Source organism: Myxocyprinus asiaticus, chromosome 15 (assembly GCF_019703515.2).
Source record: "Myxocyprinus asiaticus isolate MX2 ecotype Aquarium Trade chromosome 15, UBuf_Myxa_2, whole genome shotgun sequence".
Lineage (NCBI taxonomy): Eukaryota > Metazoa > Chordata > Actinopteri > Cypriniformes > Catostomidae > Myxocyprinus > Myxocyprinus asiaticus.
The window spans coordinates 10,869,765-10,893,953 of NC_059358.1; the positions used below are offsets into that span (position 1 = coordinate 10,869,765).

General features: G+C 36.0%; 1 protein-coding gene across 10 annotated transcripts in view; it reads left to right on the forward strand.

Annotated features, from left to right (window-relative positions):
• Window positions 1-16,528, forward strand: part of LOC127453485 (NADH dehydrogenase (ubiquinone) complex I, assembly factor 6-like) — a 28,436-nt gene extending 11,908 nt beyond the window's left edge. For 2 of the 10 annotated variants that reach the window (XM_051719886.1, XM_051719888.1), the window contains exons 7-9: window positions 1,556-1,657; window positions 3,280-3,336; window positions 16,103-16,528. In XM_051719886.1, coding sequence (XP_051575846.1) covers window positions 1,556-1,657; window positions 3,280-3,336; window positions 16,103-16,231 — 288 coding nt within the window. In that variant the 3' untranslated portion in view covers window positions 16,232-16,528. Of the gene's footprint in view, window positions 1-1,555; window positions 1,658-3,279; window positions 3,337-9,963; window positions 10,574-15,727 lie in introns of all 10 variants that reach the window. The other 8 variants (XR_007899417.1, XR_007899416.1, XR_007899414.1 and 5 more) reach the window with 8 other exon arrangements.
• The last annotated feature ends 7,661 nt before the right edge of the window (window positions 16,529-24,189 follow it).

The following is a 24,189-nucleotide window of genomic DNA, read 5'->3' on the forward strand; positions in this document are numbered from 1 at the left end:
ACGGTTATTGACACATCACTCAACATAAGTGGGCGTCACTTTTCAAAGTAGGATGACCTTCTCTCACAGAATCAATTTCATGTTGTGTATTTTCCAGTCAAACAAACTGCTCAGCGCTGTTAAAAATGTTCCACACACGTAAGCTAATGTTACCGTCATTTACTAAATATATTTTGTCCAACATTTCCCTTTTCCCGTTCCCCTTCATTTATATGGTTTAAAATTAAGTGATTGCCAACGTCTTAGTTGGCATCATCTGCAAATTAATAAGAAATCTTTTATTGTACGAAACTCAGCCGTAGTTGCGGTGAAAAAAAAAAGAGAAAAAAAAACACACCTAAAATCACTAACCAGGAAGTCCAAAGAAATCGATTTTGAAAGCCAAGGTGACGTACAAAAAACGTAACCCTGAAAATTTAAATGAAAAGACAAGCTAGTCTTTAACTGAAATACAAGTGTCATTTGATTTATTTATTGATTTAAGAATTTATTAATTGTATTTTGTATTTAAAGGTATAGTTCACCCAAAAATGAAAATTTTCTCATCGTTTGCCCACTCCCATGTTATCCCAGATGTGTATGAAGGTTTTTAGAAGAATATCACAGCTCTGTAGGTCTATACAATACAAATTAATGGTGGCCAGAACTTTGAATCTTTATAAATCACATAAAGGCAGAATAAAAGTAATCCATAAGACTCCAGTGGTTAAATCCATGTCATCTGAAGCACCATGGTAGGTGTGGGTGAGAAACAGATCAATATTTAAATCCTTTTTTGTTGTTGTTAAATATCCACCTTTGACCAGCCCCAACCAGTAGGTTGCGATATGCACAAAGAATGCAAATTGATGAAAAATAAAAACAGAAATAGAAGAATGTAAGTGAAAATTAAAGTAAAGATTTATAGTATAAAGACTTCAATATTGATCTGTTTCTCACCCATACTTAACATATCACTCCTGATTTAACCACTGAAGTCTTATGGATAACATGAGGGTGAGTAAATGTTGAGAGATTTTTCATTTTTGGGTGAACTATCCCTTTAATGATTTATCTAAATATTTATTTGATTTAAATTCAACAATTTGTCTCTCCATGGGACAAAGCTCCAATTATATATTATTTATGCACATTTGTAAAGTACAGTTGTGAAAATGCATGATGGTGGTATTTGTTGTACTGAAATTAATTTATGCAGGTTTAAACTGATGCTCTTTTTTTTTTTTTTTTTACTGTTCAATGTAATGAGTGAGATTGTTTTGGCATTACTGTAATGAGAATGAATTTTTTTTTGTCATGACATGCACTTAATTTTCATGACAATAATGTCACAATGCTACATTTCGTCTTTAAGTTACAGTCTTAAAATTGTCTCAAAATAAATTTAGATTTTGGGTTTTTGGGGAAATGTTTTGTGAGATTTACATATTAGGTTTTTGTTATGATTCTGCCTGAAAGATGAAGGGATAAGAATAGGATTGTGATATCGCTTAAGGTTGTTTATCCATAGATCAAATGAGGTAATTGTAATGCATTTTTACTGTTTTTGTCCCAGCATGGTGCGTCTCAAGAGGACTTCCTCCGTGGCAGCAGGAACCAGAACGTCAGGGATGTTGTTTATGACATCGCCAGCCAAGCCCACGTCCATCTCCAACACGTATGCACTCTAATAGACAAAGCTGTCAGTTTTGTATCTGTGGTTAAATAAGAGATGTTGACTGTTTCTGAAGGTAGTTTCAATTTGCATACTAATCTCTCTCATCACTAGAGAGATCAGCCCTCCTCCACCTACAGCTTTCATGACCCTTGATTGGTGTCTTCTCTTCATTACTGAAACCATTAAAAGACCTGTGTAACCACACAGCATTCCAGAAAATTCATGGAAATGTTACTCAGAGATTTCATCAGATATTGCAGAACCCACTGTGCATGTCGGCTCAGTTGGCACGAAGGGTTAGCGATAAAATGAACCCAAAGAGATTGAAGAACACATTAAAATATTACAAAACAAGCCAAGGACTGACCTGGAATGTAATGCTGATAGATTTGATTGTGTAATAGGCGAAATGTTACTAAAACATTTCTTCATACATTAAATGAAAATGAAGCCTGGGACCATTTAGATTTCACTTTTAATTCTCACTTTCTAATAATGCTGAACAGTCATTCTCCTTAAATAAATGATCATAAAAAAAAAAAAATTATGATACTACCATGATGCATCAGTTCTTTTCAATTTAAATGAAATGTCATTATTTTTCGCATTAAAGTAATGAGGATGAGATATTTTTGTATTCCAGTAATAAAAATGTGTTTAATTTATCATAAACATAGTGTACCAAAGCAAATAATTTTAAACATCCTAAAAATACACTCCATTTTCTTTAGGCATAATACAGTCTCTTATTTCTTTCTTTTGATTTCTGGGTAGCCCTGATATGTTCTTGACAGGTTTCATCCAATAATTACAACCTGGTCTCATAGAATGAACGTTACTCTATATACATTTTTGCAAACTGATTTTTACATGCCACTTTCTATGTTTCGCTGCAGTTTCCTGGTGAAATGAACTCTAGAGGCTCTACAACAACTGTGCGGTTTAATCATTGTCAGACAAATCACAAGTACAACTGCTGATTTTGACTTTACAAAAACTTATTTTTCATTCTATTATTCACCACCCGCTATGTTATGATATCAAAACACTTTTACTTTAACGCATGATTTGAAAAACGATATTTTAACATTTGTATTACAGACCCACCTACATATACACACTTATTCCAATGTTGTTAGCTTGCATGGTAGCTCACCTGGTAGAGCATTGGACTTTGAGCTCAATGACTGTGTTTCGAATCCAGCCGAAGACGCACAAAATCAAATGTAGCACAGAAGCAACACAAAATGACGTGGTTGCTTTAGTTCATGTGTGTTTATAAACTCTCATTTATTTTTTCGGACACTATTGGTTAGGTTTAGGGTAAAGTTGTAGGTTAAGTAGGTATATTTGACTTATTAAAACCACCTTCTAAAATTCACCTTAACCTCGTCCAATTACAACCTCATTTTGCTCGGTTTTGGCACTCCCCGCAGGACATTTCACTTTAAAACTGCAGCCAAACGTGTAATAAAACACGTAATTTGTGCTCACGTAAATTTCATGAGACCAGACTGAATAATTAAAGTTATGTGCTCTTAAATACTGTCCAGTTATGAGTCTTCTAGCTGCATGCATTAGATATCTTGTTTTAATTGACTCATGACTACATTGTCCCATAGGCTAGATCGTTTAGCAAGAACGTTCCACATGCGGCCATGCCTGCCTTCCTGCAAACGGTGAGTAATTTAATCTTTTTCAGATTCTCTCTCCCTCCCGATGCCTCACTAATGTGTTGTGACATAGAGAAGTTCATGGGTTATCCTTATTCTGGGTTATCCTTATTATAAAGAGGCAGAGCTTCTCTACTTCACATTACCAACTCATGGTCTGATTGCACATCTTACGCCTGTTTTAATCTTACAATAGTTTCTCTTAAAAGAAACCTGCTGCAGTGGAGCTGAGGGAATAGCGTGTAGTATGTTACAAGTGAGGCAAGCCAGAGGGAGGCACTCCCTTATAAAAAAAAAAAAAGCCCTTGACTGTATTTTTAATTCCAAATTCCAGCGCTTCAGTGTTTTCATTGCTTCGGCCAGCTTTTCAAGGACTAAATGGCCCGTAAATTGATTTTAATTTCTGTCTTCTGTATCTGTGTTCTTATCTCTCGTTTTTAAGAATACATCTGTGTTGAAGTGCCGTTCAGACTCTTAAAGTTGCGTTCAGTAATTTGGGGCTTATTTAAAAAGTTTTACACATTAACAAATGAATTGTGTTTTTGTGGAGAGTGATCTGAATGGTGTACACTCACATGAGATGAAGACTGTACTCATAATAGTTTTCTATAAAAAGTGTTTTTATTTATGGAATGCCAAGCAGTTCAAAAATACGTGAATTTTAACACGTGAACAACACGTTGAGAATGCGCAAACAACACGTTAACAATGCGTGAGCTCAGATGTCAATTTCACGTACTTCTGAGCCATTTGGCCTCTGTTGAAGGGGTGAGTGTCATAAGTTCCCATTGGCTGCTTAGCACTAGAGTTAAACCATTTCTGTAAGCCTAGGGGTTGCCTTACACTCATAGACTCTATGCTACCACTATTCAACATGCTAAGGATCCTCTCATTTCTTTGTACTTTTCTTCCTTTTTTGTGTAGTATAAAAATAAAATATTTGGATTGCAGTTTTATCAATATTATTTATTACTTTCGTCAAGATAAAATTAAGAAACAAACAGATTAGTGGACATTCTAGCTTTAACACCATTCACAGGGTTGGGAGTGTTACTTATGAAATATATTCCACTACAGATTACAGAATACATGCTGTAAAATTTAATTTGTAACGTATTCCATTAGATTACTCAAGGTCAGTAACGTATTCTAAATACTTTGGATTACTTCTTCAGCACTGGTAGATTTTTTCACTTGATTTGACTATAAAAACTCTGCCAGTGCAGTAAGACAAAATACACATGTTAAAAATACATTCTCTGAAAAACCTAAATATCTTATGCAGTGTTGTTTCTAAAACAAGATCAATCAAATTGATCTTGTTTTAAGGATTTGTAGATATTTTTACAGGAAAACAATAAAAAAATTATCAAGAATAAGATTTTTGCCCTAATATCAAAGGTCTTACTAGAAAAAAAGAAATTATGATCCAACGTGAATTTTCTTGATAAAAAAAAATATGATCGTGTACGTAAAATGGCTAGAAATAGCATTTTAGCTTAGCATAAAGCTGACAATTTACACAAGGTTTATTTCTATTTCTTCTGCTCCAAACTTACTTCAAACTTACTTATCTGTCTGCTCGTATGAATGTAACACATCATAAGAAAGTGTTTCACCGCTGTTCAAATGCAATTTTGATCGCATCATTTATATGTATAAATGTTTTCCATCTGAAAGGACTAAATATTAAATGAAACAAATGACAATAAAATGGAAAGTAATCTCTTCAATAATCAAAATACTTTTTGAATGTAACTGTATTCTAATTATCAATGATTTAAATTGTAACTTTAGTGGAATTCAGTTACTTATAGGGGCACATTATCAGGTACACAGGTGATATTATCCATTTTAATGGAATTTACAGCCTTACAAAGACTTTGATTTGGCTTTCCTGACAGCAGATGTACGCTAAGGTGCCAAAGTCCTAGGCCACCCTGAACATTCTTATTTAATCCATTTACCTGAGAAGTGTTAAGCTAATTAGTTAAAACACTTTATAACATGTAAGTAAACACAAAGATTCAAAGAAAAGTAGCTTATTATTGTTTCTTTCTAGAACCACACACATACAGTAGTTTATATCTGCAATACCTGGAAATAGTCATGCAGAAAATAAGGGACATGAACGCTTTCAACTGTGCATTACAGATGCTCCACAATGATCACAGCAACAAGTAATATGGATTGTTACTGAGTAGCCTATTATACACTTCATAACAGCCAGAATTAATTTTATGACTGCTTTTGTGACAGTTTATATGCTAGTTTAGCAATGTGACGGACTTGAAATAGTTTACAGACAGTATGAAAAGGCTAGGACTGAAGATGGGACTGATGTGATTCCACTGTAAACTGCTCAAGACTCCATGACTGGAAACAAATCACAGTCAGTTGAATATTATTAATGAATGAATGACTATCATTATATATTACAATAATAATATATCTGGTATAAGACTTAGTTGAGGTGCTGGTGCTGGATAATTATAGACTTGAAAAAGGCTATGCAGATTAGGCAGGACAGACATTTTCATTCATTAGTCCTATTTTGTATTTTATGCACATATTGGCTACAGCACGTGGTATTAAAATGTATTCATGTGGTTGAACAGTTTTAATTGCGCCCTGGCCCAAGATCATGCAAACTGTCTGATGGCTCCTTGTTAATAGCAGCAGACTTCTCTCATTATTTGACAATAAAATCATGGGTCTGGCTATCAATCTGTTAAATTCAATTTAACTTATTAACTTTAAGTTTATCTAAATGACTGCTGCCATTATAGATTTCAAACATCTGTGATTAAAAGGAATCTTTTTTGTATATGTTTTATAAAAGAACTACAAAGCCTAGTTATGAGCATTGAGATGACATGTAAGCCACTTTGCGTCCGCTGTCTAGTAATTGACAGGTGTGTCTAACTGGTTGAGATGCCAGGCAGATATTGTTTTTCGCTTTATTTATGAAGGACTTGATTTTCCTTTTCTCCTTTGTAATACAGAAAAATAGCAAGAAAACAAAAAAGCCTGGGACTGAGAAGTAGCTGCTAAAGAGAGAGAGAGAGAGAGAATTATTGCACAGTTATAGGTTAAATTACTGTGCTAATAAAGTACTGTACAGTTGAAGTTATAAATTATGAGGTTATGGCTGAGGTAAGTTCAAATGGGCCAGACTATTAGCTCAGAGTGTCTGACACTCTGAGGGAGGCGTTGAAAAGTTTGATGGCCACAGGCAAGAATTACTTTCTGTGCTCTCTGTGGGGCATCTCAGTAGAATGAGTCTTGCACTGAATACACTCTTGTGCTTGACCAGCATGTCAATTAAAATGCTCAAAAACAAGTTCATGTTGTTTTCCAAAGACAGATATTCATTACAGTGGTCTGTATCCTAAACCACTGAGTGAGTTCCACTGCTGTAACTTTTTTCCCCACACAATTGTTAATGTTTTTAATGTTAGAAAACTAAAGTTTGTTGAATGGTGTCAAAGCTAGAATGTCCACTAATGTGTTTATCAGATTTATCTTGATGAAAGTAATAAATAATAATAAATAATATTGATAAAGGAACAAAAAATATTAAAATATTAAACATGGTACAAATTGAAGATGTTTTATAGCTTTCTTATTATCCGGCATTGAGATTGTATTTAAATACAAATTCAATTCTTGTTTGAAGATGTTAAAGCGGGGTTTACTTTTTGTATGTTTACATTTATGGATATAAAACTTTCCAATGAATAAAAGAAGGTTTATACAAATACTTGCTTTGATTAGATTCTTGTCATTAATATAAAACCCAAAAAGAATGTGTCTATAAGATAAGGAAAAATCACAAAACACATTTTGGACAATCAAGGCATTAACATTACTCCAGAAAGACTGAGCAAAAGGACACTCCCTAAAATTCTTTCCTAGATACTGGAAATTGGTATCTCGAAATAAAATCAGAGTAGTTGAATAAATTACCATCATTATCAAACAGCTGGTTCACTAACATCACTCCATTACTGAACCAGTTTTCAACAAGGATTTCCTCTTATGTAGAATTTTACAGTTATTCCAAATAAAAAAATTGTGTGGTGAGAAATTATGCTTGTAAATAAGTCCCCAAGCCAAAAGCATTTGCTGATGATAACTGGAGAGTTTAATAGGAAGTTTACTAATAGAATAATTGCACATTAAAAGAAAATATATACCTCCTAATTGAGAGAAGACATATCGTGGTATTACACTCCAAATAGAAGATTGATTGTGGAGGAAGCGTTTACGCCAATTGGTTTTTAGGGTATTATTAAGGGAGTCAAAATCAATAAAATGTAAGATGCCCTTATTATAGGAATTTAATATAACTGATTTTCTAATATAGTGAGTTTTATTTTTCCATAACAATTTAAACAACTTTACATAAATCAACTTGCAAGTAGACTTAGCCACCAATAAGGACTGAGCAGCATAGGACAACCTGGAAATACTTTCTGCTTTAGTAAGCAGAGTTCTGCCTTTCAGGGATAAATCTCTTAACCAAAGATAAAAAAAATTCTGTGTTTTCTCGACAGTTGGGTTACAATTCACCTGACATCTTAATTTAGTATCTTTTGTTATTTGGATTCCTAAATACGTGATGCTCTCTTTAACAGGAATATTACAGATAGAGGATGTAGCACATTTTTTAATCGGGAGTAACTCACATTTATTAATATTAAGCACAAGGCCAGAAGCATTTGAAAACGATAGAAGGGAGGTTAAAGCAATTGGGATCTGAGAGGCATCTCTTAGAAACAACGCTGTACCATCTGCCAGTTGGCTAATAATGAATTCTGTACCATCTATGGAAATTCTCCTCACAGGACTCTCTTTAATATGTAGATTTAAAAATTGTATAGCTATTAGAAAAAGGTATGGGGAGATGGGGCATCCTTGTCTTACACGACACTTTAAAGAAAATCTAGGAGAAGTGCCATTACTGAGTTGGATAGAGCTATTCCCATTACAATAAAGCATTTTAACACATCTATCTAAAGTACTATTCAAAACTACATTAAAATCACCACCAAATATTAAGCAAGAATTTGGAAATTTAGATAACATATAAAGTATACGAGTTTCTAATTTATCAACAAAAAAAAATTCTTATCTTTTGGTGAATTATACCCATAAACATTGGCAATAATACATGTCAAATTTGCAAACTGAAAAGCTAATATGATGTAATGAACATAAATATCACAGTCTTTCCACTAAAACAATTTTTTATGATACAAACTCCGGCAGAATGTTCATTCCCATGAGACATCCACATTTCTAACCCCCATTGTGATCTCCATAATTTGACATCTTGTATAGTTGAAAGTGATTCTTGCAGAAAGCAAAGGTCCGTGTTGAAACGCTTAAGATACAAAAAAACTGCTTTACGCATAAGAATGTTACATAGCCCTCTACAATTGAAAGAAATAATAGACAAGGACATAAAAAAGAAAGAAAAATGGAACAAATAGAACAATAATTGAAGAAAGAACTAGACCTAAGAACTAGAATGAAGATAACAGAAAACCCAACCGGTCAGAACAAACTTATAGTAAGGGATGAGGACAACAATCCCTTCATATAGCTACAGGATCAAAATGTACCAATGTAGTACAAAAACTATTAACTTCCTTATTCACATTGCTTACATAGATCATCAAGAGGCTTAAATAAAGAGTTTTATTTCCTTTTTAAAATGGTCGTATAGGATAAGCGCTCAAAAAAAAAAAAAAATACATTAATAAATAAAACTTTCGTACCGTCAAAAGGAGGGGAAAAGGATTTTTTGATCAGGACGATAGAAGTCCTAGAAATGTCGCGCATATCAATCCCAAGATCAAATCAGCAGTCAAAGTGGAAATAAGTTCCACTAAAATTTAGACAGATGGAAATATTTCAGTACCATCTACAAACGCACGTCCACCGACGAAAAAAGCCCCTTTGTTCTCTTTTCGGGCTTTTTCAACTGTGGGCCATAGCTTAATCCTCCTCGCTCTATCAGCCGGTGACGGGTCTTCCGTGATTTTCAGGCAGTTCTCGGTCAGAAAATCAGCATCCTTGGCGGCACGCCAGACAGCATCTCGATAAAAACGTGAGGTGAATTGGAAGATAATTCCTCTGCCTTTATTATTTGGATTAACATGGCCAAGTCAATGTGCCACATCAACTACATCGGGGAATTTATCCTTAAATTGTGGTAGAAGGCATTGGCATACGTTGATAACCTCCTGGCAGACATTCTCTCTTTCTTTCTGTGGAATTTTGTGGATTCTCAGGTTCCATCTACGAGTGTAGGCTTCCAAATGAGCCAGACGTTTTTCTCGCTCATCGGAAGTAACCTCTTCCTTCTATGTGCGTGAGTCAATACAATCAACTCTTTCTTTCAAACTTTTGACCTCGCTGCAGACAAACTCAATGGTTTCCATCATTCCAGAGATTCGTTCCGTATTCCTGCCAATCTCTTCTTTCATATCTTAAATCACCTGCAAATTTTCGCCAATCAACTTTTCCAACCCATCTGGTCTGTTTTTCACCAACTGTGAGAGCTCGTAGAGTTGTGTGGAGATAATTGCTGTATCTACTTGATCTGTTCTCCGAAATTTAAAGGCCAGAGAATTGCATGGAGTATCAGGAAGCTGCAGAATTACCTCCTCCACCAGCATAATCTCAGAGTCATCATTTTGTTTGTGATAATCATGCAGATTATCCTTCAACACCCCGGCTGCAGAAGTATTATCACGACATTCCGCTGCTTGTAAGTTACCGTTAATTTTGTTATCAGAGTTAGCCAGAGCATCCAACACTGTTTTCCCCGACTTCTTTGCGCCTTTTCTCTTTTCAGATCCTCCCATTGTTGTTGTTAACAAAGTTCAGGACATCCAGAAGGGTAATTTCTCAATAGATCCTCTCAAGTTTCATTACAACTACTATAAAACAAGGTTGGGATTGCCGAGCTCACAAACACACATGTGCTCAGGGCACCATCTTGGACCGCCTCCCCATTGAGCATATTTATTATCGTACTTTAGAATCGGAGACAACAGGAGATTCATTAGCTGTACTGCCGAAGAAGCGAAAAAGGTCTGACGCAAGAAGACAGAAAGACCGGCAAAGACAAAAAACTTGAGTAAACATTGGTACAGCATACACAAGGTGGAAAGATTTGATGACGGAGAAAAAGTAGTGATGCCGATGTTGCTTCTTTTTTGTTGGACAGGTAAGAAATTATTAGTTGTTTAGACCACTCTCTCAAATAGTATCAGTGAAATTTACAGAAAACTCATACAAGTTTCCCTCAAACTTTTTAAAATTACATGTGTAGTCAATGTATGCTAGTAATGGACAGTTTTCAGCAGTGTTTACAAACGCAACCGGAAAGCAACGTGTAATTTTCTTTTCTTTATCACAGCTATAGTAAGGGGGGCCCATCTACCTCCATCTCAATGAAATGGCATACGTCTTCATTCGTTTAGTAGCTTGTCACTGCGATTGTTGTGGATTTTGAGTAAACCATGACAGTGGTTTGCTTGGAAGCAAAACGTGTTCTTCAAATACAGTATTCATGGACATGCTAAATTTGATTATCAAAAACAATTCTAATCTTTCCTTTACCATGACATTTGTCATGTATCTGTATCGCTAGATAATTGAGGTTTATTTCATGCTAAGCAGTTCTCTAATAAAGGTAGCAACCTCTTTAGAAATAATGTGAAATGTAGACAGTCTCCAAAGATTATTGATATGAGGGACAATAATAATCTGTCCTTAACTGTAGAAGTCTATTCTCTTTAATTCTGATGTTTGATTTTAGGCAAAGCAATTATATTATAGTAGTAATAAATAACTTTACAAATTACCTCAAACTCCGACAAATTTCCAGATGCAAATGATATTCTATTGCTGGCGGGGGCAGCAGAGACTATCATGCTGATCCACATCGATAGATGGCAGTACAGCATCTAACACCACTGTCACATCGGTACTTAAAGTACAAGAAGAAGAGCAATGCTAATGCTAGCTAGAGAACTACTGAATGCCCCTTTAAGGCCTGATATACTTCCTACGAAATTGAAGAATGAATGGGTGTGACATCATTTATAATAAAATCTGGCCAAAAGGTGTTTTTGCATTTGTTTCGGTGGTTTGTAAAAGCTCACTGGGGCGAACTTTTAGGAAAAGTTCTATTCAACAGCAAAACACCTTCTTACTTCTATTGGTCCATGTCATCGGTCGGTGTTACCTAGAACTCCACCTACCTTGATGCCGACAGCAAGTTCTGTTTATGTTGTTTAGTGAGTTAAATTCAGTCAACAGGAACACATCGGCATGTAGAGTTATTAGCAACCTGGTGCATCTTACCTACATCTGTACGATCGTTTGCTTAGAGATATTTTCCAAGACCATGTCATGTGATTTATTTTTGTTTAATTAGTCTACTAAAGGAATCAAAACTACTCAAATACTCTCAAGTGCCCATTTACTCATGTGCAGTCTGCAGCAAAAACCATTCACACATCTGCCTGAAGATATGCCCATGATTACACTGTGTAACATATTTTTTTTTATTATTTTTTTCCTGGGTAGTAAAGTGTTATTTCCTAATTGCTTATGCCTCAAAAGTATAGAAAATGGCTATTATTCCCCACAAACATTGCTTTTGTGACCAGGACAGTGATATTTTGAAATTTCCAATGAGAAAACGGGCAAATTTGTGTCTTTTTGTTCACATAAAGTCAGAAAAAAAACATATGAATCCAAATTAACATGTATTTATACTTAAATAATATTCAAAGCCGTGCTGCTCCATAATGGTAACAAGCACCCGTCTCTTCCCCCTTGGCTCAATCGGTGCACCTCAAAGAGGATTTCAACAGCATCAGGACCTTTCTGGACACCTTGAAGTATGATGAGTACGGCTGGGAGGTCATAGGAGACTTCAAAATGGTGGCATGCCTGATGAGTCTCCAAGGTAAATTTCAAAATATCACTGTCCTGGTCACAAAAGCAAAGTTTGTGGGGAATAATAGCCATTTTCTATACTTTTGAGGCATAAGCAATTAGGAAATAACACTTACTACCCAGGAACAAAAATTGTGTTACATAGTGTTATTCTTTTGTCTTTATTCTGAACATTATCACTTTTATACACTTATCTTTGCAATAGTGTCAGTATCTTTATAAATCACAATAACCAGAGTGTAACCGGAGCATATTATGGCCACGTATAGCGTGTTATCGCATTAGTGTCATGAATTCAGAATATAAACAAGACAAATTAAACATTTTCTACTGCATTTATATTACTTTAAATCATCATCGAGTGAACAAAACAGCTTCTTTTACTGACCTCATGTGAAGTCTACTCATAGAATGAGGCATAAAGTCATTGATAACTCATTTTAGTTAAGGTTTTACATGTAGCGTCCTCATATGTAAATGTACTTCTAAATGCCTCCCACAGTGGTGTGACCGGTGTCTGAATGTTTGGAAACAGTATAACACTGCTTGGCTATTTAGAATTTCTTTGTACCTCTGAACAAAGGAGGAAAAAGAACTTCTCCGGAAGTATATCAAGGCCTTTAAAAGCCATTCTTTCCCCAGAGGCTGTTTGGAGACACATTGTGCTCCACTTTCTGTGGCTTGTGTTAATCTTTACTGTGTGCTTAGAAAGGATTTTAATGTTATGTTTGACATTCAAGAAATGCTAATCCAGAGCTGTGTTTGTGTCCTGATTTTGTTTTAGCACATCTGAGGACGGTTTGATAGCATAATTTATTACAATGCCTCAACATTTGAATATATGTAAGGAGATGCATTTGTTGAAAAGGAACGGTGATGACCGGTCATCTTGTCAACTTTATTATAAAATTAATTAATTATACCTTGCTTTTCTTCCTTTATGCCTACAGGTGCATCTCAATAAATTAGAATGTCGTGGAAAAGTTCATTTATTTCAGTAATTCAACTCAAATTGTGAAACTCGTGTATTAAATAAATTCAGTGCACACAGACTGAAGTAGTTTAAGTCTTTGGTTCTTTTAATTGTGATGATTTTGGCTCACATTTAACAAAAACCCACCAATTCACTATCTGAAAAAATTGGAATACATCATAAGACCAATAAAAAAAACATTTTTAGTGAATTGTTGGCCTTCTGGAAAGTATGTTCATTTACTGTATATGTACTCAATACTTGGTAGGGGCTCCTTTTGCTTTAATTACTGCCTCAATTCGGTGTGGCATGGAAGTGATCAGTTTGTGGCACTGCTGAGGTGGTATGGAAGTCCAGGTTTCTTTGACAGTGGCCTTCAGCTCATCTGCATTTTTTGGTCTCTTGTTTCTCATTTTCCTCTTGACAATACCCCATAGATTCTCTATGGGGTTCAGGTCTGGTGAGTTTGCTGGCCAGTCAAGCACACCAACACCATGGTCATTTAACCAGCTTTTGGTGCTTTTGGCAGTGTGGGCAGGTGCCAAATCCTGCTGGAAAATGAAATCAGCCTCTTTAAAAAGCTGGTCAGCAGAAGGAAGCATGAAGTGCTCCAAAATTTCTTGGTAAACGGGTGCAGTGACTTTGGTTTTCAAAAAACACAATGACCCAACACCAGCAGATGACATTGCACCCCAAATCATCACAGACTGTGGAAACTTAACACTGGACTTCAAGCAACTTGTGCTATGAGCTTCTGCACCCTTCCTCTAGACTCTAGGACCTTGGTCTCCAAATGAAATACAAAACTTGCTCTCATCTGAAAAGAGGACTTTGGAACACTGGGCAACAGTCCAGTTCTTCTTCTCCTTAGCCCAGTTAAGACGCGTCTGACATTGTCTGTGGTTCAGGAGTGGCTTAACAAGAGGAATACGACAACTGTAGCCAAATTCCTTGACATATCTGTGTGTGGTGGCTCTTGATGCCTTGACCCCAGCCTCAGTCCATTCCTTGTGAAGTTCACCCAAATTCTTGAATCGATTTTGCTTGACAATCATAAGGCTGCAGTTCTCTTGGTTGGTTGTGCATCTTTTTCTTCCACACTTTTTCCTTCCACTCAACTTTCTGTTAACAAGCTTGGATACAGCACTCTGTGAACAGCCAGCTTCTTTGGCAATGAATGTTTGTGGCTTACCCTCCTTGTGAAGGGTGTCAATGATTGTCTTCTGGACAACTGTAAGATCAGCAGTCTTCCCCATGATTGTGTAGCCTAGTGAACCAAACTGAGAGACCATTTTGAAGGCTCAGGAAACCTTTGCAGGTGTTTTGAGTTGATTAGCTGATTGGCATGTCACCATATTCTAATTTTTTGAGATAGTGAATTGGTGGGTTTTTGTTAAATGTGAGCCAAAATCATCACAATTAAAAGAACCAAAGACTTAAACTACTTCAGTCTGTGTGCACTGAATTTATTTAATACACGAGTTTCACAATTTGAGTTGAATTACTGAAATAAATGAACTTTTCCACGACATTCTAATTTATTGAGATGCACCTGTATATTTATAATTTACATAATTTTTCCTGTTATTTTAATAATGTATCATCCACCAGCAGACTGAAATAGACAAAAGAGTCCAAAACTATCAAGATTTTCACATTTTTAGAAGAAAATATGAGTGGTGATTGCCCATGCAAAAGTTGCCATCACAATGCCAAGTTGTTGTGGATAGTTGCCAGTGCATTGCTATTCGGTTACAATGTGGTTTTTAGCTCATTGCTATGCAGTCGCAACGGTCTTTCTGATCCGGTCCCTAGATATGGCTCAGGTCCCTCCTTCAGTCTTAAGCCTTGTTTATACTTTCGCCTGTGTGCACAGCTCTCGGCGGCCCGAGGCATTTATACTTGATGTGCACCGTTGTTGCACTCTTCTCCAAATGACAGACTGCAGTGCAGAGAAAATATCAGCTACTCTAGCAAGAAACAGTAGCGAAGAAGTGCTTTGCTGAGCTTTACATTTACCTAGCAATGTTCGCTGGTCATATGCAAGAGCAAGAACAAAACAAAAACACCGAATAACCACAAGTAGGCTTTTTACACTGTCTGCCTGTGGCCAAACTCGAGCACTTTTTTCACTAGTGTTTTATATTTTAAAGCCTAGTCAAGATAAGTTCTAAATGTAAAATAATTGGTTGAACTCCAATTACATTTAGAAATGTTAATAAAAATGCTTTTATTTTGAACAGTATAAAATAACAAGAGCCATTCAATTATGCAGCATATTAGTGAAACAAAACTAGTTTATTGTTTGGACATTTTTAATCAGTGTACAAAATGTATAAATAGTGGATAAATAAGTTTGCTTGCTACATTATTTGCAGTAGTTTTACTCTAAGCTAAAGCACTGACACATACCCTTCCCCTTTCCTCACATTCGTCCAGTGGGATTACAGCACTGTGCACACGCATTGCGCAAAAAGTTACAAAAATTGGCATGTGCACGACCGCGCAAAACAGCGCTTCACCAAGGCTAGGTGAGTAAAAACCATGTTTTAGTCTATGAGGTTATTTTGCTTGTTTTTATTGACTTCTAGTCAAAAATTGCAAGTCAGATCACTGAAAACATTACAGCACACATCTCTTCAAAATGCCGTTCATATTGAGGTATCATTCCTATCTGAAACGCAAACGGTGAAGGATAAGTTACAAGATAAGCTTAGGGTAAGGTGTTTGTTCATATCCCTAACCCTAAGTATAAGAAGTAGTGACCACTAATTAAAATGAGCCTGTTCTAAGTGTTTGTGTCCTTTGCATCAGGTTGTTCTGGATGATTACTTGCACAGAGTGAGGAAAGTAGATTTCGATGTGTTCCATCCCAGCCTACAGAAGAGGAATCCAATGCTGCCTGTTCAGCTTTATTTACGATCATGGAAGAAGACCTACTGATGATGTCTAATATAAACACCATTTAATTGTTTCCCTGTCAAACCCCAAGACAAGAGCAATTCACTCAAATAAATTGTCTAGCTGTGTGGACTGTTTTTATTTTTCCTTTAATTTTTCATGGCAGTACACTAGATGAAACAAAAGGAAAATATTTGATTACTTAACAGAGACTCAGTACAAAGGATAAACAGCTTGAAATGAAAAGCGCCACTACCAAAACATTCAGTTACATAAAAATGAAAATGTGTCTGAACCTTTTAAACTCAACAGCTAATAAATGCACTTTTGTATTCTCTATTCTATGTGAAACTGTTCTTGATTCATTAGAAATACCATAGTTTTGGTGGAATGAATTGAAGGAAATATTTTCACAAGGCCTGGATGAATTGTTAAATTATTTAAAGCATTTGCCAATAAACTGGGTGCAACAAGAGCACAACATTTTTACATATTTATTGTCGAGGAATGTGCCCCTCCTGATGAGGAAGGTCAACTAATTCAGTTTCAGAGGCAAGGTGACAATTTTAGGGGAAGCATTTACGGGTTGTTGAATTTTTATTCATTAAAAAAAGAAGTTCTGGGAGTTAGAAACAGCTTTTGAACTACATTGAGTCTTTTGCATTTAAAAGTATTTTCATCTTTAAATAGCTTCAATGTAGTAAAAAGGTTAAAACAGAGTAGCTTTAAGTTATTGGCAGCTTGTATCTTAGGAAGCTACAGTTTCAGCTTTCCCAAAACTGCTGAGCTCAGCTTCAGTGAGTTTTTGTTGGTTTTATTGCTATTGTTTCTAAACGTATCTTATGATCATCCTACTGTATGAATAATCCTGTCTACAATGCTAGTCCAAACTCTACAATCTTATATACTGTTTTTAAGTTCATCGTAAAATGTTGTATGATGAATTTAACGAATGTTCTGTTCACTAAAGTATCAGATGTTTCTGATGAATATGTCTTCATTTGTTCATATTTTTGAAAGGGATTTAAAGCATTTTGGAAATAAACTTCTGTTAGACCATAAAGACTACAAACAAGCACCAAGGGTGGCACTCTAATTCACACAGGTAGTGCAACACAACTAAATTGTGATATACCTTGTTCAGTCACCTTACCACAGCTGTGATACAAGGAAACTGGACACTGACCTTTTGTAGATAATTTGTTTTTTTTTTGTTTTTTTTATTCATCAGATGAGCAGCATATATGGAATTTAACCCTGTAATAACTCTGCAAACGTGTACATAAAATGTGAGTAGCTGCTGATAAATTTCCCTTTCTTTGTTTACCTTTTGAGGTACACGTTTGACTGATTAAAAGACTCAACCTTATTTGTGTAGAATAACACAAATCACCTATCACCCAGTCACCACCTCATAGTTGTGACAAAAGAACTGGAATATGAGTTCACCTTCATTAGTGCTCTAATGAGTTTTATATCACTCATTTTATTGATTTGTAATTCCTCATTAAAAAATATTTCGATTTTAGACTGTCAGTCCACTCATAATTATCTTATGTCTGAAGCTCCTGGAACCGTTAAAATGCTTCTTCAAGCAGGGGTTTGAAACCCTCTTATTTGACAATGCATATTTGACTGCTGCTCAGCCTAATTAAAGTCCTTATTAACTAAATAGTGTTTCAGGATGGGTTTAGTTCAAGTTTGATACTTTTATTGCATTATACAACTATTAAAATGATCTTATTTAGTAACCGTAAGTAGAAAGGAAACTAGAAAAGCTGTGTGATTACATATAGAGATGTGAACAGTCCAATAATGCTATTCAAATAAACACATTTAATACTCAAATTCAAGTAAGTGCATTTAAAGCTCAGTTTGTTCTCAAAATCTTATCTAGTTGGCTGGGGGTCACTGAATAAGTTCTGCCCCACTGAATAGAGGTGTTATAATGAATGGAGACACATTACAAGTAATTATCATCTGGAAAAACCTTTTGCAAATAATTGCCTGCCTTCACACAGAAATGTCAGAATCATCCTGAATAATTTTTTTAATTTATAAAACCATTCTTCAAACCAAGAACAAACATAGTGACCTGATCCAGACCTGTGCTTTTAAGGGCCAAGATTCTTCTTTGCCTGATTACTAATTTTGGAAGCTTATCCAATGGTTTATAGTTATGTTCCAAAGTTTTTCACCTAAAAGAGAGTGTTAATTGTAAAAAATAAAAATAAAAATGCTTCAGGACCCAGATTTTACATTGGACATCAAGTGGTGGCCCAAACCTTGAAAAAGGCTGATTTCCAAAATGTTGGTAAGAAAAATAAAAGAGCCTTTATTTTGAGTTGTGCAGTAATACTTTCTTTTTTCAAAAGGCCCAATTACCAAAATTGTACACTCAGTGACCACTTTTTTTAGGTACACCTTTACACCTACTTATTCATATTCATCATTATCTAATCAGCCAATTGTATCATACAGATCAGGTGCTTCAGTTAATGTTCACATCAGCGATCAAAATGGGGAAAAATGTGATATTGATTTTGACCATGGCATGATTTTTGTGCCAGTTGGGCTGGTTTGAGTTTAACTGCTGATCTCGTGGGATTTTCACGCACAACAGACTCTAGAGTTTACTGTTGTGTACAGAATGGTGCCAAAAACAAAAAACATCCAGTGAGCAGCAGTTCTGCGGACAAAAACGCCTTGTTGATGACAAATTTAAACAACACAAGAATACACGGAATCGACTTTTAACCATTATGTTCCCCACCCCCCACCCTACATACATCCCAGTGGTCAAACATTAAATAACAACAGACACATATAAACAAACAGTCCAAAGAAAATTTATGACATAACAAAAACATACAATTAACCAACATAAAAAAAAAAGGGTTCCACATATAATTTTAATCAACCTCGTCCCTCTCCACTGCTCCTCCCTGGCAACCTTCTAAGAATGCCAAGTAAGTGCCCCACTTCTTCCCAGATGCATCCAAACTGCCCAGCCGTCTATGTGACATCTCTTCAAACGCCGCCACTATGCCCAGCTCGGTGCACCACTCATGAAATGAGGGCGCATCAGACAACTTCCATTCCCTTAGCATTACCTGCCTGCCGATCCTCAAACTAGTAAAGACCCAGTTTTTTATATGTTAATTCATTATATTAATATCTCCCCCATCACCCAAAATACAAAATCTGGGGCAAAATAAAATCTGAGTGCTCAAGACCTTCAGAATAAAATTCTGAAACTTTGACCAAAACTCTTGTTTCTTAATACAGAACCAAAAAACATGGGCTATGTCCCCATCCTCCAACTGGCATCGCCAGCAAGTAGGTGTGTCTTTAAGGCCAAGCCTATACAATATGGAGGGAGTCCAATAAAAACGATGCAGAATCTTAAATTGAATGAGGCACACCCTTGCATCTCTAGATGCAGACTTGACGTTTTTTAAAAACTTACCCCATTCTCCATCTTCCAGTCCTAAATTCAAGTCTCTCTCCCATAACTTCTTAAGAGATGTTAAAACCCCGTCCCCTAAACTCTGAATTAGCTAGGAATAGTACACTGAAGCCTCGTGACCCTTTCCAAAAGCAGCAAGCACCATCTCAAGAGTGTCTGCCGCTTTAGGGGGCTGCGTACTACACCCAAAGATGGTGCAAAGTAGATGGCGCAGCTGGAAGTACCTGAAGAATTGAGATCTGGGAATCCCAAACCACTGTATAATATTTTCAAAAGATCTCAATGCTCCATTTTCAAACAGGTCACCCAGCGTAGCAACACCCTTCTCAACCCATTCTGTCCACTAGAAAGGGACTTGTTAATGCACAATTTAGGTTTTAACCAAATACTTGCGGCAACGTTCAGGTAAATGTCTGAATTGAACACGGGGGAAACTTTTGTCCACACTAAATGCATGTGCGAGATAACGGGGTGTGTCTTTACTTCTCCGGGCAGCTTGGTAGAAAGACTTTGCAATGGCAAGATAGGAGCAAGGACCTCCTGTTCAATAAAGAGCCAGGGAGGGGCTCTCTGAGGCGGAAGCAACCAATGCGCCAAATGTCTGAGACCAAAAGCATAATAGTAAAACAAAATCTTGGGGAGACCTAATCCACCTTTGTCAATTGGCCTGTGTAACTTGTTAAAATGCATCCAAGGATGTTTACCATTCCAGATAAAGATTTAGCTATACTACCTATTTAGATATACTATCAAATAGTTTAAAATAAAAGAGGGAAACTTAAATGGGGAGAGACTGTAGTAGGTAGTTGAATTTTGGAATACAATAAATTTTTATAACATTAACCTTCCCAATCATAGATAAATGTAATGAAGCCCACCTGCCCAGACCACTTGAAAACCTTTTTATTAACAGGTCAAAATTAACTCGACTAAATCACATAAATTTGCTGGGAATAAAATACCCAAATATTTAATGCCCTGTTTGGGCCACTGAAAGGTGTCCGGCTGAAAAGCCGTTACCGGGCATTACACTGTCAGAGCCAAAGCTTCGGATTTAGACCAATTAACTCTGTACCCCGAGAACTTAGAAAATTCAACACATTGTTTGATTACATTTTGTAATATTTTATGTTTTATTTATGTACAGTCATTTATTTTGCTCACCTGAATTTTTGAGGAGACATTGCCTCCCTTGCCTACTCTTAAGATATTACCGCTGGTGTACAGGTGTACCTAATAAAGTGGTCACTGAGTGTATTTTCTTTTATCATCGAAAAATAGGTTCCAAGGCCCACTTCAGTTGTAAGATAAAACTGCCTTTATTGGATTGGCTATTTCAGAGTAGAAGCAATTTAAAAACTGTCAGCAATAAGCTATCGTGTATTGGCACTAATGCCTTCTTCAAGGTTCCTGAATTTTGTGAATTTTTGCATTTTCTTTTACCTCATGTATGATGAGGGCATGTTAATTAACTGCTCTATGTTGGCATCTGCCTAATTTGGCTAGCTTCTACTAAGTGACAGATGAAGTTTTGCTAAATAAAGAGCATAGTGTTTGGTTGTATGCATGGATGCACAACGTTTGACATCAACAACAAAATATATGTAAAATGTTTTCCTTCCCTTTTAAAAGTTGATCTATAATGAATTATCTATAACTATATTTTTCTTAAATATGCACAATTTTATGGTTAGTTGCATTTTTATTATTTCCATTTAGCATTGGTTGCTGTCTGCAACCCTATCAGAACAGACCTGCGACCCATTTTTGGGTCACTACCCACCAGTTGAGGACCACCGCATTAGAGAATGGAGAAGTTCTTCCCAGGAAGTTAGGATACTGTTCAATTGTTTAGCTTTTTCTGGCCAGTGGAGATGTGATGCATTTTGAAAACAGTTTCTAATTGATGCACTGCACCTCTAAAATGGATCTGACAACTTCTGTATTCAAAGCTAAACACAGTGCTCTTATTCGCATTCAAATAAAGCTCAAATGCCTTGGTTGCCAGGGTAAATAAAAAAGTTTAGGAGTAGAGACGAATAATGTGCACATTATTTATAAAGTGGCAAAAACTTTTCATCAACTAAAGAAATAATTGGCTTCAGGTAAACAAGTTGATATCAAAAACATGTCAAAAATGATCAAAAGCCCATCCACACCTTGTGTGCTTGTGTTTGCTAATATCTCTGTTCTAATTAAGTGTTTCATTGACACTGAACATCCCTTTTTTTCTGAATCTGCCTGCACTTAAAAAAAGGCAAAGTATGAAAAGGAAACAAATTATAATTAGTGTGTGAGATGTTAGGAATATCATTGGCAATTTGTATACTACAGAATCACAATAAACAAAGGATCTGGGACCAATGGCGCCACCTCTACAGCTGCTAAATGAATCCACTGAGTTCTCGCTTTCAGCAGTAGGCTACTCATCTTGTTCTGCAAAGAATGTATCTAAAAGCTTCTTCACAAGCTATATCATCTCAGAACAGAGAATGAGAGTTATCTTAGAAGCCTAGAGTGTTTGCAACTGTGACCAAAGAACAGCACTGACTTATCAGTATGTACTCCAATGACAGATCACACAAAAATGAAAGCTGTCATTGTTTACTCACCCTCATGTTGTTCCAAACCTGCGTGATTTTCTTTTTTCCATGGAACACAGTCCCTAACATTTTGCCTAATATCTCATTTTGTGATCCACGGAACAAAGAAAGTCATACAGGTTTTGAACAACCTGATGGTGAAAAGATGACAACAGAATTTTCATTTTTGGGTGAACTATCCCTTTAAGCCTTGTATAAATATGTTAAAGATGGGAGTGCTGTTTTGTTTTGGCTGTTAAAAGCTTAGGGATTTAGCTTTAAATGTGTATTTGCTTAAGGGGAATTGCATGGGTTACAACTTAGAGTTTCTAAATATATATATATATTTTTAGCATGCATGTTTCCAAAGGCATCAGACTCATGACTTTGGCAATGCTAATGTCATGCACCACCAGTTGAGGTACACAATCTACTTACTGCTACCAACTCTTCATACTCATATAATGCCCTTAGTTCTGTTCTTCTGCTCATTCTGTGACCAACAAAAGCTCATTTACATTAAATTACTTTGGCACTACTTCTGAGCCCATCTGCATTTTTACAAACCCTATGCTGAATATCCACCACTTCAGGCTTTTTGTTCTTTCAGGTACTTTTATGCTATTAGATTACTGTCATATGAAGCCATTGAATGCATTTCATCCCTAGTATTTCTGCCATATAATGAGGGGTATTGTGTCACTGATCTACTGTTCTGACATTTGCTGTCATTACTCATTTTCGCATGGATTCCGTCGCAGTTACGTATGTAGGGTAATTTTCTTCAAGCAGGGACAAACCTGTAAAAAAGGGCACTGATTGCACAAATAGAGCAATTATGAAATCTAAAAAAAAAAAAAAAAGAATGAATAAAAATTGACTTATTGCACTGGATTTAGTCATTGCACCACTTTTGTGTAGCTATGTATAATTTTTTGTTTTTGGTTATGGTTATTTGATTTGTTTGTTTACCAAACACATTTTAAATAACACCTTTTAAATAAATGTTTACCAAAATAAAGATTTTTCATGTTTGTATGATCACAAACAAAACTGTCACAGAATAAACCAATACGTCATGCATGTATGTGACTTTCACATGTTCCATGGCACCATAAAGCCAACAGCAAAGAGAAATTAGCGTAATGCGACCTTCCTCCTAGTATAATGTGCCAGTGTTACAGAGGCAATTCTGGGACATATTTTTATAGATGTCAGACATGCATCCTTCATTATGACCTCATAAGCATTAGTCTAGACAGAGTTGTTTTGAAGGGTGTAAATGGACAACCAAGAATTTAGGATTAATAAGAACCACTTCAGGCAGTCATTTTCTTCCTTGCCCAGATGCTTTTAAAAATGTACTGTTTTATATGATCTTCACTGGGGTAAAATAAGGAATAAAATAAGATGAACTAGAGTGCTACAAATTCCGATTTAAGGGCTTTGTATTTTGTTTATACAATCAAAAATAGGGAAATTTTTAGCATATCACAGAAACAGACCTAATAATCCTGTTCTAGCCAGCCAAAAACATCCACGCAAGGGTATTTGAGCTATTCTTTGACCATAAAGTGAGAGGTGAACACAAACCCATATGTACTGGCCTCCTGCACGGACACGTGAATGGCATGCTGTCCAGAGGGTTCCCTCCATTACAACATGTGTATTGAAAAAATTAAATAAAGAAACATACTGTTTACCAGAGGCCCTAAGGGTAAGGCAGCTGCCATATTTTGTTGTGATGAATAACAATCTTGCTATTGCTCCTCAAAAATGGCATAATGAAAAAATAAAAATAAAAAATAAATAAAAAATGCTAAAGCCAGGCCATCTGCCCTCCTCTTGAGGTCTTATGGGAATTGGACAGTCCTTGGGTTCAAAACTGGACCTTTCAGGCTTGTCAAATCTAGGAGACGAATGATTTGAGGTTCATCAGACATTAATCT